The sequence below is a fragment of the Platalea leucorodia genome, assembly GCF_965183815.1.
Source record: "Platalea leucorodia genome assembly, chromosome: 5".
NCBI lineage: Eukaryota > Metazoa > Chordata > Aves > Pelecaniformes > Threskiornithidae > Platalea > Platalea leucorodia.
This window is the reverse complement of record NC_138827.1, coordinates 95,009,915-95,027,582: the sequence shown is the minus strand read 5'-3', so window position 1 is coordinate 95,027,582 and position 17,668 is coordinate 95,009,915. Positions and strand designations below refer to the sequence as shown.

At 42.1% G+C, this 17,668-nt stretch overlaps 1 protein-coding gene across 1 annotated transcript; it reads right to left on the bottom strand.

Annotated features, from left to right (window-relative positions):
* Window positions 1-658: 658 nt before the first annotated feature.
* Window positions 659-17,612, bottom strand: UBXN4 (UBX domain protein 4). Its single transcript, XM_082314627.1, has 13 exons — window positions 17,481-17,612; window positions 10,533-10,635; window positions 9,631-9,659; window positions 8,655-8,773; window positions 7,891-8,059; window positions 7,336-7,438; window positions 5,808-5,862; window positions 5,488-5,652; window positions 4,569-4,696; window positions 3,436-3,538; window positions 2,583-2,714; window positions 2,033-2,241; window positions 659-1,290 (listed from the first exon to the last, which is right to left on the bottom strand). Exons 1-13 carry the CDS (start codon window positions 17,560-17,562, stop codon window positions 1,152-1,154), a joined length of 1,536 nt encoding a protein of 511 aa, XP_082170753.1. The 5' UTR covers window positions 17,563-17,612; the 3' UTR covers window positions 659-1,151.
* Between the last annotated feature and the right edge of the window lie 56 nt (window positions 17,613-17,668).

The following is a 17,668-nucleotide window of genomic DNA, read 5'->3' as shown; positions in this document are numbered from 1 at the left end:
CCGAGAGCAGCCCCTAGAAACCCTACTGCCCCTTAGCGCTTTTAAGACAAGTCACTGTCTCTGTGGTGAAACTGGTCTAGGAGAACGTACTGTTCTACTGCAGCTACTGTGTTGTTCCCCTCCTCCCCTTCCTTTATTTCATATACAGTATTGTTTGAATTATGTATAAGAAATTATTAAAAAAAATAATGGAAGTACTATGCCTTCAGCTTTGAACAGTGCCGTGCTTAGTTGAATCTCCTTTAAACAGGCACCTGAAGCGGCGCAGAACACCTGTAATATTTCGGTCTCTAGCAAGGAGATGCACATTCCTTGGTGTGGGGGAAGGAAGAACGATTCCTTCCCTGCAGGAAAGCTGTGACCCCTCCTCCAAAATAAAACCTTCCAGGCTCTTGTATTGCAGCCCCTGCTAACAACATTTCCATTTCATGTGATAGAGACCCATCTTTTTTCTTCCTGTGCCATAGCCTGGACCCAAAACACTGTTTCAGATGTGTTTTACCAGATTTTAATATGAACAACTCCCAGGTAAGGTCATTTAAACAGGAACAAGTTTCTCTGCTATATTTTAAATTTCAGCATATGATCCTACCTGCTTGCTTCCCTGTGCCACAAGTACTCCAGCGGAACTCCACAAAAGAAGACACTTATGTTTTCTGGAAAATAGTTTATTGAGTGCTTGGGGAATTAAAAACTACAAAGGTTTTGCTTGCAGTTGCAGAAGCAAGAAAAAAGTTAAACATAAATTAGTTACCTGATTTGCTACTTATAGTGCTTCTGAAACCCTCACTTTAATCAGTCATTGCCTACCATGACCTTTATATTAATATATCTGGCCCTTAAATTTATGTAGCAGAATATTTATAGATTAAAAAGTGCCTTTCTATGGCAGTAGGGTAATGATTATGAAAGCTGATGGAGATTTTCAGTCTTTTTAACTCCCTGCTTCTAGGCCTCAGCTACACCCGCTCGATTTTTCTGACATAGATGACTTTATTCCATACTCCGCTACAGGAATAAGAATTAAGTAATTCAGTCAGTGTAAAATACGCCCACTTGTCCAGAAGCTTTTAGTTGACTTAAATCAAATAACGGGGAAAAAAAAAAAAAAAGAAAGCCAGATAGATAGTGATTACTGCAGTTACTCAAAACTACATTTGTTGTGTAGAATTTCCGTTCCAAGTATTGTTTTCATCTTCTCCATCGTCTTGAGTCCTCAGTCTATATATTTTACCTTCTTTTTTGAAGTCTTCCCCCCGCTTTTCCACTACTCGTTTCCTGACTGCTTGCCTAGGATACAAATGACAGTGAGGTTGGACAGTTTCCCCTGATAATCATCGCATTTATTGCATTCACTTCTTGTGTAAATCATGCATCCTTCCTTCTCTTATCCCCAATAAGTTTTCTTCAGCCCTCTGGTTCCTTGGGAAGCAACACCCAAACTGTTGTTTAGCAGTCGGACAAACTGACAGAATCTCGTTTCCCCTGGAAAGCACCTGCCATTGACGCAACATTGGCTGCTTCTTGTGAAAGGGCCCAGCGGCTCTCCCGGCACAGGGGAGATCTCTCCTTCTCTAGGCAATACAAAACCATAACCGTCAAAAGCAGGCCTCAGTTGCTTGGGGTTCTTGTACAACCATACCATAACAATTTGACATCTAGTTTTCAAAATGTTTATCTTCCAAACAGTATCGGCTCAAGTGAAGCCCACATTTGTAGTTACAGCTGAATTCCCCATCTGTAAATGACTGCAAGGCAATGCTTTTTCTACTCTGTAACTGGAAACTGAAGCACCCAACACGGATCTTGCTTAGTCACATACGCAAAGACCAATAAATCCTCGTCAGAGCCGCCACGCAGTTCACCAGCCACCAGGTTAGCCCTTCTAACCAGGCGGAAGGGTGGTGGCCAGGAGCTCCAAGGAGCGGGCAGCAGTTAAGAGACAGATACAGCTCAGTTCCCCACTACACGATGGAAACAATGCCAGCGAGCAGCTCGAGAAACAGCTGCCTTGAACAGTTTGATTGATTACCTGCTTTGCTCAATGCTGCTAGATGTTGAAGGATTTGAGAGGTCTTGCTGATGAGCTGATCTCACAGCAGACTGCGAGGGAGGCGGACTCGTAAACAAGAAGTTGCTAATAAATCTCCAAACTGCTAAGAGGGGATAAAGTATTGTGCCCAAGAACTTCCACAGATCACCGCCTGAAGCCTGAACAACAGAAGTAGCAGGTCTTCCCGCCTGGTCATGAACACACAAAACAAACCTGTCAGATACTGAAGTCGTGCTCTTGTAGACAGAGTATTTCATACATAATTTAGAAGCAGCTCAGTAGACACAGAGAATTCCTTTAGTGACACGTTAGACAAACATCTATACCACCATTTATTTATCTGCTTCAGGAAAAAAAAATCCTTCTCCAAATCAGTCCTGACAAAAATTATTTTTCCAATCTGTCTTAGACACAGAAAAGACCAAAATTCAAGCCAAATATTATCATGGCCAACTAAAAGCAGCGATACAGCTACAGGATTGCTGCTTGCAAGGAAATGAAAAGCAAACAACCCAAACCCCCCACCTACCGGCAGCAACACTACTGAAGCACTGGGTGCTAACTCGAGCTCCAGTAGTTTCTTTCCATAATCTTCTTTGGTGAACTCCCTTCTGGGAAACATTGTCGCCAGGGAAAAATTGCCATAAGCATTACCAACCGTCTGTGAAAATATAAAGAAAGCATTTTATTCATAACTGCTCACTTTCAAACAACTGCAGACTTGCCAGTACCTCGCCATACTGACCCAAGAGTTCTATACTATCACCTTCCTATAGAGAAATGAAGGATTTTTCATATCCTACTACCTCGTACTAATGATACGCTGCAGTAATACAAAAGCAGCTGATGACAATTCCACCACAATCAACAACTAGTTGATGCTATGCCAAGCTGTAATCAGCATGTAGCTGAGAAAATGGGAACACAAAAATGATCCGAGGGCTGGAGCACCTCTGCTCTGAGGAAAGGCTGAGAGAGCTGGGGTTGTTCAGCCTGGAGAAGAGAAGGCTGCGGGGAGACCTTATTGCAGCCTTCCAGTACTTAAAGGGGGCCTGCAAGAAAAATGGGGACAGACTTTTTATCAGGGCCTGTAGCGATAGGACAAGGGGTGATGGTTTTAAACTAAAAGAGGGGAGATTCAGACTGGATATAAGGAAGAAATCGTTCATGATGAGGGTGCTGAAACACTGGCACAGGTTGCCCAGAGAGGTGGGAGATGCCCCATCCCTGGAGACCTTCAAGGCCAGGCTGGACGGGGCTCTGAGCACCCTGATCGAGTTATAGATGTCCCTGCCCATTGCAGGGGGGATGGACTAGATGGCCTGTAAAGGTCCCTTCCATCCCAAAGCATTCTATGATTCTAAAACAAAACACCAATTTACCTGTGCAGCAAACTGCCTTGCTTCTTCCAGTCGTGCTTCAGATGGGAACTGGTTAGTAAAGGAAGATCCATCTGGGAGGCGGAACTGAATCCTGGCTATTGCACTGCAGGACACGTATTGGGGTCAGTCAGCATAGGAACAGTTACAGACAAACGCTCCTGGGCCTTTGGCTTGGTAGTGTTGAAATGGGGAAGAGAGGGACTGTGTACTTATGGCAGCACAGACAGGTTATGAGTTTGGATCCACAGTTGGTAACCATCTGCTTGTGTATCACAATGTATCTCCTCTGGGTTTTATCAGAGTCCGAGACCCATCACCATTCAAACAAGGTATTTACATTAATCATGCAAAAAATGAATAGATGAATGAAATATAAACCGTATTTCTTTTGCGAAGCCTGTATTACTTTTGTTCTTTTTTCAAGAAGTTGTACTATGAGGGCATAGACATTTGAGCTGGCTTGGCAAGTAATTCTATATTCAACTAGCTATGGCCCAGCATTAGTTTGAGTTTCAACCCCAACACAGGCCGTTAGTCCCACGCGCGCCCTCTCCAGGGGCAGTAGTAGACTCACGGGGGCTCCACAGCTCCACCCAAGGTCTCTGCAGGTTAGAATATTTCTTACAACAGCAGTGCTGGGCAAAGCAGGAGACAGCTCGGACGCAGACAGCTGATGAGCCCAATCGAGCCTTGCTGAATCCGAGCCAATTGTGCACACAGCCAAAGAGCGGGGTCGGCATCACGCTCCCCAGCGCTGTGCTGACGGCATCCACTCGTTATCTATCACGTTCTCACCTTACCTACTTCCCCACCTAGCCCCATTCTACGTGGTATTTAAATCAAAGATCAGACAGAAAAGGCTCGTATCTAACTGAAATAAGACGTGAGGAAAGGTAGTTAGTGTTTCATAATCAGGAATGTCAAAAGGATGAAAGTTATCAGAGCACACAATATTCATGTGAGTAGCTACAAATAAATATAAAAGAAAGCCAACTTTTAATGTCACTATTTAAACAGTTCAACATGGCATCGATGAATAGATTAGGATGTATATTACATCTCTTAAAAGGTTATGTAAAATTTTTTCCTCTCTCTCCCCAAACCCATACACTTCTTTCTCTACAGGAACTCACCTTCGCTCCTTTTGAGATGCTTCTTTTCTGGCCTCTATTTCAGCCTGTTTAGCCTGAAGAGCTGCAGCTTTTGCAGCTTCTGCTTCTTCCTTCGATTTTGCAAAGCGAGCTGCTCTCTCAGCACGATCCTGTGAAAGGACCAAACAGAAACCTTAATTTTTACCACAAGTTGTAGCTTAATATCCATTAAAACAGAGCGCTCCCATCTGTACTCAGTACCCAGGTAGGAGAAAAGACAGTAGTACAGCAAAGAATTATTCACTGCCAAACTGCACGACCTCATGTCATTAGCCAAGATGACACACGTTTCAATGAGTCACTTTGTGCAAATAGTTGTTAAGAGATGATCTTCCCGTGCAAGTTTAACACTCCAGTGAAGATAAAGAGAAAAATTTTATGACAAGTTACACGATTCCAGTTCCAAGTGTTCTAGGCCAAAACCTAATAATGAGGAGGGATTTCACTTGTTACAAATTGTTTATATCCATATATGTACATGCATATATACAAACTTACAAAATAATCCTCACCACCATTTTGAGATCAGTTGTTCTTCTGCATGTTCCTCAATTAAATATCCCCTTGCTTCTGTTCCAGAACTATGCTTAAATGGCAATTAATTTTATGTTTAAATGATAATCCTCCACTGGACTCCAGCAATATGACAGAAAAGCTGGTATGTTCATTCAGATAGAAAAGATCATCATGAATATGAGAGCAGAAGCTTAATTTTATACACAGGAAATGCTACACAAATCCCAAACACAGAAGTTGTTACAATGCAAGGCCACAGGATACCAAACAGAAAAATGGACAATCTTTCAAAGTTTCACCAAATGAGAACATTCATTCTTTAGTACACCGGCGGCCCTTGTGAGAGAAAGCAGCAGCAAGCTACCTTCCAAAATGAAAAATTTACCATTGCGATCTGTTGTCTTATACGCTCTCTAGCAGCTTTCTCTTCTGCCTTTTCTCTGTTCCTTTCCTCTAACATACGCTTTGTCAATTCTTCTTCCTGTCGTCTTTTGTACTCCAACATTTCTTTACCAGTTCTTCTCCGCTCAATTTCTTTCTTAATTTCTTTCTGAATAAATGAGAGACATAAAAATTGAACCACAAAATTGCCTTGGACAAGAGTAAGACAAGACTGAAGCACATTTCTTTAAAAAGGAATTAAGCATTTATTCAAATAAGGATATAAAAAAAAAACCTGCAAGTGGTTTTACATTTTTGTGTTACCTGTTCCTCTTCTTTCCTTTTCTCTTCTCGTCTTTCTTCAAGCTTTTTTGTTATTCTAAATTTAAGAATGAAGTGAAAAGTCTTAGAATTGCAGTATCTGTTATTAATATTTTAAAATTTTAATGAAGCATTTGCAAACACAGAAGAACGGAACACACAAGAATGAACATGAACTGTAACACAGTGCTAATACCTAGGGTAACAGTAACGATTCATTCGCATGTGGGTGTACCATCCATAAAAAGATGAGGTGGTGATTCACCACCTCGTTTCCAACTTTTAATGGAGCTCTAACATATTCCTTCTGTCCCTTTCCACTCAGTAAATGCAGAATCTTACATATTCCTACTGGTGAACCAACTTGTAAGACATACAATAAGAAAATACTATTTACGATCTGTGGTAACAGAAACACTAAATCTCAATCTCTTCTTAGCTATTTAAGCCATCTGGTTTCTTCTGCACATCACTTCCTAAAATGGAAAGCAAATAATAAATAGCACTGACATAGACGCACATGCATCTGTCTCATCTATCCAGAAAGGTGCCTTACAATAAGGACTGACTTAAAAAAACGTAGTAATTTACAACATATTTTAAGCCTTTTGTCAGATAATCAGAAAAATGTTGTTTGTATGGTAGCTGTTTTGCTTTTTTAAAAAGACAGTGGTAATTACCACAGAGCTTTGCCTCTTTTTTCCCCTGAAAGAAAAGCTGTAGATATATGCAAATACAGCATCATTTAAGATGAACGCACATTTTGGAAAGGAACTTTGGTATTTATATTACAATATTGACTGCACTTTCTTATCAGTGGTAAGTAAAAATTGCACTTATTGTCCAACAACTTTGGAAGAAAACTGAAATTAAATGTGGAAAAAAATTTTAAAATATGTTTTAGTAGCATAAATAATCCTATTTACTAAGTATGCCTTACTGGTTTTAGATAGGATATTACAAATAGTATCAGTCTTACAGATGCTAAAAAAAAGTTTATATACAAAATCTTGTATTTAAAACCAACCAATTTAATGAATGAACCATGTATTGAACCAGATGCTTCTGGTCACCATATTTTAAAACACTAGAACTAGCACTGCTCATCAGACCTCATTACTGTTCACTGATCAAAACAGGAGTCTCAGAATAGGATTTCTCTGGCTTTTTCAACATGCCTAGACTACAAACAGTCATCAAATAGACAGGAAGAAAAAGAAATAAGATGGCATCTCTGTACAAAATGTAGGTTAGCGCTTTATTACCCCAGTTTCAAGTGCTTTCAGTTCATTGTTTGAACTCCAAAATTTTTGCAGCAAACACATTGTCTGTATTCAAGTTATATCAAAGTAAGGAGAATGTCTGTATTGTCACAGACATCTAAACAAAAATAAGACCACATAAATGTTTGCCAAATGATAACAGAATAAGCACCAAAAATCCTGTAATTAAGCCTGTTTGTTTTTTTTTTAAAAAAAAGCCTCCTGAGAAACAAATACAATACATTAGAAGTCTGCAAAAGAAGACCTACCTTTCTACTTTGAGTGTAAGATCATTCGCAGGCTGAGCATCACTCACTTGCTCATCTGAAGAATTAGTTGCTTCCTGGCTTGCTTGACCTGAATTTGCTCCATCTTCAAGTGATTTACAAAAAAGTAATACATAAGAGAAAAATAAAAGGCCTATTTCTTATCATAAAAAATTATTATGCTCATTGTCAGCCGTAATTCGCAGCAACTAGGATATCTCAAGGAGATAGGACGTTCTGCTATTTAGACTCCCCCCCCCCCAACAATTTGGTTTCAGATTACTAACCCAAAGAAACTTTTAAAATTGAATCCTATTTCAAGAAAGCATACACAATTTTTGTTGTATTATAAACCATAGATTTTTTGACTCATTAAAACTGAGCAGAATGACAAGTTACTCTTCCCTCTAGACTTGCAAGAAGCATTCTGGGATACCCAGGTTTTTCCTCAACAAGTCCACGCAATACATTGCCTTTTATGTACCAACATAGAACAACTTAAGAAAAGGACAACTATTTCAAAAGCAAATTAGCTAGCATTTGTGTAAAAATACTAACCATTGGCAGCAGGTGGTCTTATTGTTTCAGTCATAACAGACTCAGGAGAGTCACAAAACTCTACTGCTCTGGATTGTGTATTTTCTGGAGCACCATCAGATTGAGAGGAGGGACAGGGAGCAGATGACTGACTTCCATTTTCCAAAGGCTGCCCTTTTACTGTGTGCATCTAAGAAATTGGGGAAAAAATCCAAGCCTATGAAACTTCGAATATTTTCCACAGGTGCAAAGGTCAAGACTAAACTATTTCTGGAGAATCAGTCCTATTTAAAATATAAAACTAAAATTATCACATATTGTTGAGTATGACACAATCAAACATTTCATATTTTTCCCTAATTTTAGTCTTACACTTGCAATCAAAGTGATAAAACCATCTACATTTATATTATGTTCCATAGCATAATTTTATAAAACCATATTACAAAACAGTATTACAAAACAATGTATGAACTGAAAGAGTAATTGGTATGTCATTCCAGTTTAGAGTTCTTGACATATTTCTTCAATACTGTAGGTGTTACACAGATGATCTAAACCAATCTGTGAAACAAAAAAATAACGTAGCACTTCTGCATAGCGCTTTCCAACCTGTTCAATTTGCGTACTGAATTTAAGTTTGCACATTTTGTTGTTGGAAGGATAAAGAACCAGTAACTCGTACTTCCCCAAGGCACATGCTAAGGGCCAGGGACATCTCCTGTCTTGAGCACGTGAGCACACGCAGCTCCATCGGAAAGATCCAGTCTGTTAGCAAGCGTTACCTGTTTAACTTTATGGATCCTGGTAACAAGCTCTTCAACAGAAACACTGCCAGCTATTACTTCCAAAGGGATTCCATTATCTCCTATAAAAAAACTTGATGGAACACACACTACAGGATCTGCACAGCAACAGTTAAGGGCAACAAATGACAAAAATGTATAAAGTAACTTAAAAAGGAAAAGCAGAAGTCCTTCCTACAGAACCTTCTAGCCCAATATTCTGTTCTCCACCTGGTTGCCAGTAGTCAGTGCCAAGGGAGGAAGAAAAGAAGATGCTAACAAAATGCTGGAAAACATTACATACAACTGATCACTATTTCTTCTTTTCTTTGAAATGGTTCAAGCCAAAATATTTTTCTCCAACACACACATATCTGACAACCTATTATGCTTTGACTTGAAAGATTTTGTTTTAGTGTGAGACAACGCCTTATGTAGACAATAATGAATTCTTTACAGCGTTAAGAAAATCCAAGTTAAGGTACTGAATTCCCTTTCTCAGCATCATACAGAATTCCTGAGCTATATGCAGCAACTTACTTAAGGCAGGCAGACGTTTACCTAACTTCATGCCTGTGTATCTGATAGAACCCAATCCACTACTTGTTCCTCCTCTGTAACACTGAACTCCAGCTAATAATTTAAAGCATTGCTTGTTTGTTTTCTAATGCTGATTAGTAATACCAATGGGTTATTTTCTTTACCTAAAGCTTTGGATCATACTCTATTTAGAGAATTACATGGGATTAACATTAAAAAAACCCCCAACTTTTTCACTTTCTCTAAGAACTGCCAGGAAGTTGAATATATAGAGGGTATCTTTTAACTAACTGCAAAGTTTATTGCATATTTTTGTGCCATAAGAAGTATTTTTAATAATGTTGCTTGTAAATATTTGTCTTAAGAACAATATTAACTTGTAAAGAGCAATTATCTGTAATCATAATGCAGCATCTAAACTGATCTCAAAGGATACAAATTTGAGAAAACTGCAGGCATGCTTCACTGTTTAAAAGAAAAGATTCATTTAGGAGGAGCAATCACTTCACAACAACTTCAGATTAAGTCTTTCATCATAAAAATAACTCTCCTACTACCACACAGAGAACTATTTAAACACTTGAGAGAACACTAAAAGCAAATTTGCATTGCATCTTCTCATTAACATTTTGCCTAAGTGTTGACGTGGTGACAATCCCTGGTTATCACAGTTGACTACATAAGATTTAGGGAAACAATGCTAAGAAGCAAGTCAGGAAAAAGACATCTAGACCATTGAGTGCAAATAATATAGCAAGTCTAATGAAATGTCTATAGAGCATTTCAAAATAATACCATTTTGGGAAATGTCAATGCACTTTCTGCACATGGACTGGAACACTTAAACATAACAAAAATAGCTGAGCAATTTACCCAGGAACTTCAATGCTTCTCTATTCTATGTGTTACAATAGCGACAAACACATTTTCTCTGGGGCTTTACAGATTTTTATCTTTCTGAATTCGTGAGAGTTTTTAAATTCATTATGTAACTTGGCAAATCAAGAACTGCCTCAAGAGTCCTTGCATTTTCATTCCAGCTTTTTTACATAACTTTTGTGTCTCTTCCTGTTGAGAAAGGACAACCTCAAGCATTCTTTTACTAGTACTGAAACACAGCCCGAAATACACAATGAATATTCTGCAGAACACAACAGTAAATTTGGAAATTCGGAATTTTCTCAGGCTCTCGTGGCTTCAGGAGTAGTGAATTCACTTCTGCTCTGGAACCTTGTATTTAGACTACCTCCAAGTCAGGGCGAGGACTTCAAAAGCCTCTTACTCTCATCATCATCAATGAAAGATTGCATAAGAGACAGAATTAGAATAGGATCAAACCTTTTGGTGTCGATTTTAATAGCAACAAAACCATCTGAGGCAGCTTCGGTCACCTTCTCATCTTCCCACCTTGCAGCCATCTCAGTAGATTGTTCATCCTCACCTGCAAGATACACCACACATGTGAGGCTAAAGCCACCACGAATTACTGTTTCTGGTCTGATTTTAGCTTTGCTGCAAGTGCTCGAAATCACCTTTGAAACACTCTCATGATTATTTTCAAGTCAGTTTTTTTTTTTTTTTAATAATCTGGAGACAATTCACTCCAGCTGATTCGCCTTGCTAACATGCCAGAAACCTAATATACCAAAAATCCTTCCAAGCCAGCAAGCATGTAGCTTCTGCAGTCATTTCATTGCATGGTGAGCTGGTCCAAGGGAGCAGAAGGGACAGGACCACACAGCTGGAACAGAGACAGAGGAACTGGAGGCGATGGCAAGTCTGAAGATGCAATCAAGCCAATCATCTAACTGCACAACTACCAAAGGACCTCATGTTCATGTTACAGCGTATATGCCTATGCTTTAGTATCTTGCTTCAGGACACTCTCGTAATATGCAAGGAGATCCCACAGCACAGAGGGAACCATTGCTTCCCCCTGACATTAAGACTGACCTGCTAACACGCTAAAACTATCCACTGCTTACCCCTCATTATAAATTTAATTACATATTGGTACACCAGCTGCTAATAGGCAAAACTGTATTTTCCACTCCTTGTAAATACATAATTCAGCAGACAAGGTTTCACAGTTTGATGGTGTTAAAAAAGACACAAACCAAGAAACATTTATTTGCAGCTTAGTTTTGTATGCCAGTTCCTGACATGAGCAGTAGCAGTAGGAGGGGAGGAAAAGGTGTGAGGAGCACAGAGGAACAGGAATAACAGTAGAAGAGGAGCTGCTTAAGTAAGGGAAACTGAAAAGGTGCTCTGGGGCCACAGATTCAGAAGTGTTATTTTAATCAGATGAAGCAAACCAATCATACATTTATCTTCCAAAGCATCGGTTTAGTGAGGATGTGAGTTAATAAACAGATTCCGATGAATATTAACCATCTTTCAACAAGTAAATAGGCCTGCAACCATTTGTTTATCTTCAATCTGTACTACTTCCTAGCAGCTTGGAATCGACTGTACTGCTGATGAAGAATTTGAGTCCCAAGTACAGAAGCACAGTAGTCCATTATTCAATGGCAACAACAAACCACTTGTTTGTCTCATCCCAGTTGCCATTTCATGCACTATTTTTCACTTGTTAAAGATCAGGAGTTACACGCGGAGTCCCCTGGTGAAGCACTGCTGCCTTAAGGCCATGACTGCCTGGCCACAATGTTTCTCAGAGAGACACGTATCAAAAATATACCAATTTTGGAAAAGTGTTTTCCAACCATATGTATTGATTTTTCCCTGGAAGTATTGGAGCAAATAAGAAAGTATTCATCTCTATTACTATTATTCTGCATAAGCAAGTAGATATTTAGGATATTTTATGTAGGAATCTTTCCTCTTTAAGTGCAGTGCTTCCAACTGTGGTCAATGGATGCAGCTGTTCGGCCTCCTCCCCCATTTCCAAATGCTCAGAGACAGACAGCTGCTTCACCACACACTTCTTCAAAAGGGCATGTGCTCATCCAATTAGGCCACTAAAAATATCTAAATACTTGACTAACACTAACTTTTCCATACAAACAACTGTGTAAAAAAAGAATGCTGAGAGACATAAACAGGTCAGAGACTGTTCACAGTACAGTCTCCGAGAGATGTGACCTATGAATGAAAATGCTGATAACTCACATTTTATAAAGCTCTATGCCATGAAGCACAGTTTAATATTGTGACTATCCACAGAATAGTTGCTTATTCTCATACATCTTTTTGTTTTGATAACCCTTTCTCGTTTGGGGGTTAAGGTTCATTTATTACAGCTTTGTAGTAGTAATTATATGCTGAAATGAAAACTGCCAGGTCACAGGAAAAGCATCAGAGAAGTCAAGAGGTCAAGCTGAACAGAACTTGACATAATTCATAATTCTGCTAAACACTGAGCTATCACAACCACCTCAGAATTCTAGTTCCTAAGACTCACAGATTTCTTATGTTTCTCAAACAAAAACATTGCTTTATTTCACTTAGCAGAAAGACCTGTACACAATTCACTCATCACACTTGTTCATCACTTAAATTGGTCAGGTAAATTTAGATATCTACGTAGGGAAAACATATCCATCATTTCTCAAGTGATTCAGATAATTGGAAGAGACTCTTTTTCTGCAATAATTTATTTCCCGTACGAGGCACTTATTCAAAACCATCACAGGCTGTCAAAGGGCTGTAATTTCCCTATTCCTCAGCACACGGTCATCAGGGAAAAGTGTTTTCCTTTCAGAAGAAGAAAGATAAGCCCAGCTGACTTCTCAATGTCCAACATTTTGTAACTACTCAGTAAGAGTAAGGATTGCCCATTCTGGAAACGACAGAAAGCCAGGACATTAAGCCGTTCACCTCCTCCTCCTTTGCATCAGCTCACATATTTAACTTGAAGAGTGCTTTGATACAGCTTGGCTACAAAATACTAACAAATAGCTTGTTGATTGCAAATCAGTGCTTTGTAAAAAAATAATCTAAAAACAAAGTTATGAACAAAGGAGCATTTCTACAAATGTTACTAAAGAGAAACACAAACATTTTAGCTTGAAGTCGTCCGCCCCCCTTCATTTTTTCACTTCTGAAAAGCACTTTTTGAGTGGCCTGGTATCTTCCTGATCAGAACATGGTCTAACTTTTGGAAAGAATAACCTTAAACTCCTCAACCAGAACACAGGAGGTATCTGTGGGGGTTTCATATCAAATGAACACTTAACTTTAGATTAACAACTCAAATAATGAGAGGAGTTTTTTTTAACTCTGCAGGCTAGAAAATCATCTACAGAACAGCTGCCAACAAGATAACCACAGACATTCACCAGACCTGTTTCAGTATCAGGCACACTTTTTCCCTGTGCAGCAGCAGAACCTACTAGCAATTATTTGATACCACAAAGTAACTCGTCTGGTCCCCAAACACAACTTCCTTGCTTTGTGTGTACAGAAGCCTCTAATCTAGCATCTTACCTTAACATTTAAAATCAGTTTTGTAAGGCAGACAGGCTTCACCTCATGCTCCCTGGAGAGTATGGAGCAACCCCTTTTATTGCAACTTCCCATGAATTCAACAGGATCTTTACTACGCTTACACGACTGCATCACCAGAATATGCCGTGAAGGTTTTAAATACTGAACTAAAAAATGCTAGGATTATAGCTGCAAACAAAAACGTTAAAGAAAAAAACCTGGTTGAACAACATGCAATTGCAGTCACAAACACCACCTCATTGTTAGATAAATAGCCACATTATTCCTTGCTTGACTGGGAAATATTCTAGAATCAGACAGAATAATCCAGTTCTTCATTTTCTAGCACTTGTTTAGAGAAGAGCAGTGAAGAAGGAGAGAGGGACAGACAGATGGCAGCAGAAACCAGAGATGGACCTACCACAATTCAGTAATTTTTGCCAAGGCTGTATCTAATAGGGTGGCCACTGTGGAGGACAGCTAAAATTACAGCTAATTTATATTTTCCATTTCTTTCACTAATTTTTTTCCTTTATTAATTTTTTTGTCACCATATACATTATTGGACAAAGTGTACATAACAAAACAGAAACATCGAACACTTCTGAAAGTGTGTTTTCCTGCTCAGAAAGCTGCTTTCAAATGCTTGTCTCCAGTGTCTATGGGCAAGCGTGTAGTGTGAAGCCTCAAAGCCACCATCACCACTGACCGTGCAGTTTTAAACACGGATCTACCCAAACAACAAACCCAATCACTGCTAGAATAAAAATAGACTATTCTTTCAGCACTCGGCATCCTTCAAAGACACCTGCTTCTACACATGGTGAGAAAGTATGTTCTTGGGCTTCCCAGTTCCCTTTCCCAGCAGGCATAACAGAACTGCTTCGCAGTCAGCTCCATCACAGGTCAGCTGCCCTGATCCCGCTGTTCCTAGGGCAGACCAGAACTCGGCAGAACTCTGACACTTCCATTTTGGAGATATGCCCGCCCTAAGTAACACTCCCCCTTTTTCAGGGCTAATAAGAACAAGCCAAACAAAACAAATCAAATCCTTACAGCATACTACAATGTTAGAACTCAGTTACATCCCTGCAATCATAAATTTATCTCTACTCAGTATATCCACATATTTCTACATCCAACTAGTCAATATTCACATCTAAAAGAAACGGACAGTTTTGCGTACTATTTTAGTTTCATAAAAAATATTGGAAATAAATTACAATGTGCACTTCACAACCCCTGATACATACGTATCAAGTTCAAAATACTCATAGGTACCGAATTACTATTAAAAAATCTTTGTGGTGGGTTAACTTTGACCGGACACCAGGTGCCCACCAAGCCACTCTATCGCTCCCCTCCTCAGCTGGGCAGGGGAGAGAAAATATCACAACAGGCTCATGGGTCGAGATAAGGACAGGGAGAGATCATTCACCAGTTACCGTCACGGGCAAAACAGACTCGACTCAGGGAAATTAGTTTAATTTATTGCCAATCAGAAGTAGGATCATGAGAAATAAAATCTAAATCTTAAAACACCTTCCCCCCACCCCTCCCTTCTTCCCAGGCTCAACTTCACTCCCGATTTCTCTACCTCCTCCCCCCAAGCCGCGCAGGGGGATGGGCGATGGGGGTTGGGGTCAGTTCATCACACGCTGTCTCTGCCGCTCCTTCCTGCCCAGGGGAGAACTCCTCACACTCTGCCCCTGCTCCAGCGTGGGTCCCTCCCATGGGGCGCAGCCCTTCAGGAACTGCTCCAGCCTGGGTCCCCCGCGGGGTCACCAGCCCTGCCAGCAAACCTGCTCCAGCCTGGGCTCCTCTCTCCACGGGGCCGCAGCTCCTGCCAGGAGCCTGCTCCAGCGTGGGCTTCCCACGGGGTCACAGCCTCCTTCGGGCATCCCCCTGCTCCGGCGTGGGGTCCTCCCGGGGCTGCAGGTGGAGATCTGCTGCACCCTGGACCTCCATGGGCTGCAGGGGCACAGCCTGCCTCGCCATGGTCTTCTCCAGGGGCTGCAGGGGAATCTCTGCTCCGGCGCCTGGAGCACCTCCTCCCCTCCTTCTTCCCTGACCTGGGTGCCTGCAGGGCTGTGCCTCTCACACATTCTCACTCCTCTCTCCCGCTGCAGTTGCGCAGGGCTTTTCCCCCCTTCTTAACTATGCTGTCCCAGAGGCACTACCACCATTACTGATGGGCTCGGCCTCGGCCAGCGGTGGGTCCGTCTTGGAGCCGGCTGGCGTTGGCTCTGTCGGGCACAGGGGAAGCTTCTGGCAGCTTCTCACAGAAGCCACCCCTGTAGCCCCCCCGCTACCAAAACCTCGCCACACAAACCCAATACAGAGCATCTGCAACATCCCAGAAATTTATCAGAAAACTTTTAACCCCGAGTAGGGAGCTGGGGGGAAATCAGCCTTGAACCAAGTCACAGCACATTACGTTTCACAGGTGAAGATGTCAAGTGTTGCAAAACACCTCTGTCAGGAAGTTTCTTGTTGTTTACTACCTGGCTTTCCATTTAATTTTGTACAACACACTATGATCACCTCATTACTGACTATGAAAGCAGAGAGCTATCAGGTAGGCACTGTAGGTAAACACACTTAAGTATGTTTATGAAAAAAATATTTAAAAAATCCAATGGTAAATGTTTTCACATCATAGCACCCACCTGCCATCGTGATTCGTGGGCTTTAAAATGCTTCCTTAAAGCCTGCACGCATTACCCCATCCCTTCCTCCAACACCAACACACCATGTTGTGGGCTGAGAAGATCTTGATTTCTAGCAGAATGTTTACTGTCCAGCAGAAAATGCTGTTCGCCAAGTATAAGGAGAGTTGTGTCAACAAAGGAACTTAACTACACGTTACTTTTCTGTTCACATCCCCTTTGGGAGGGAACTTCTTGAAGCTAAGTGAATCCCACGGTTCAATAATTCTTAAGGGAACTACACTTGCCACATGTTTAGCGTGGTTGTTTTTTCAAGAGGCATCTGAAAAACTTCAAGCCACAAGCACTTAAGGCAATAGTAAAAACAAAGGAAACAACATACACACATACATAAAACCACAAAAGAAAGTTAAAGAGCCTGTCTGATGTCCTCCTTTTCTCATTTTTCCAGACAGAAAGGCAACGTACACAAAGACAATGTGAGTTTCTATAGGTTTCCATTACCGGTCAGTTACAGAACAAACACTATAGGTAACTCGAAAGAAAAAAGACACTGTACGCAAACAGCTAAAAAAATTACAACAGTATGAACTGAATGCAGGCTTATGCAAAGGTATAACGAAGGGAAAATGAAAACATCGAAACAATGAATTCCACTGCCCAGAGCAGTGCGTAAAGCCACGATGCACCGCAAGAAGGGGAAGGCCGGGCAGCCCGACAGCAGGCCACGCTCCGCCGGGCCGGGCGGCAGGGACTCGTACTGACACAGCAGAAATCACGGCACGGCGGGAGGGGGAGGCGGGGAAAGCAACAGCTGGCGACGGCGCTGCGGGGCCTCCGGGAAGCTCCGCCCGGGGGCGAGCGAACGAGCAGCGCCGGCTGACAGGGCCGCGGGCTGGGCCCGCTCGGCGGGGAAGGCTGCGGGCAGCGGCACCCCACCGGGCAGCGGGCGGGCCGGGAGCCGCGCTCGACTCGGGCCCCGCCGGAGCCCGGGGCCGTCCCCAGGGACGGCACGGCAGCCCAGAGGCCTGCCTGAGCGGCGGCTGCTCCCGGCCCCCTCGGGACCCGGCGGCGGCGCGGCCTCGGGCGCCGTATCAGCGCGGCGGCGGGCAGGGCCCAGGGCCCGGCGCCCCGCACCGCTCCCCCCCCCGCCCCGGTCGGGCCGTACCTGACACGAACACGACGAAGACCGAGCTCCGCTGCTTGGCGGCGGCGATGGCGGCCGGGATGGAGCCGCCGAACCACATCATGGTGCCGCCGGCCCCGGGCGCCGCTGAGCCGCCCCCAGGCGCATGCGCCGCCGCCGCCGCACCGCCAACGGCTGCTCCCGCGCGTGCGCCGGCGGCCGCGGCCCGG

Excerpts from the sequence above, each read along its gene's own strand:
- UBXN4 (XM_082314627.1), bottom strand. The coding sequence starts at position 17,562 with ATGATGTGGTTCGGCGGCTCCATCCCGGCCGCCATCGCCGCCGCCAAG. Across the intron at positions 8,774-9,630 it reads CCTGCAGTTTTCTCAAATTT|ATCCTGTAGTGTGTGTTCCA; the intron begins GTATCCTTTGAG and ends GTTGCTGTGCAG. Across the intron at positions 5,653-5,807 it reads AAAGGAAAGAAGAGGAACAG|AAAGAAATTAAGAAAGAAAT; the intron begins GTAACACAAAAA and ends TCATTTATTCAG.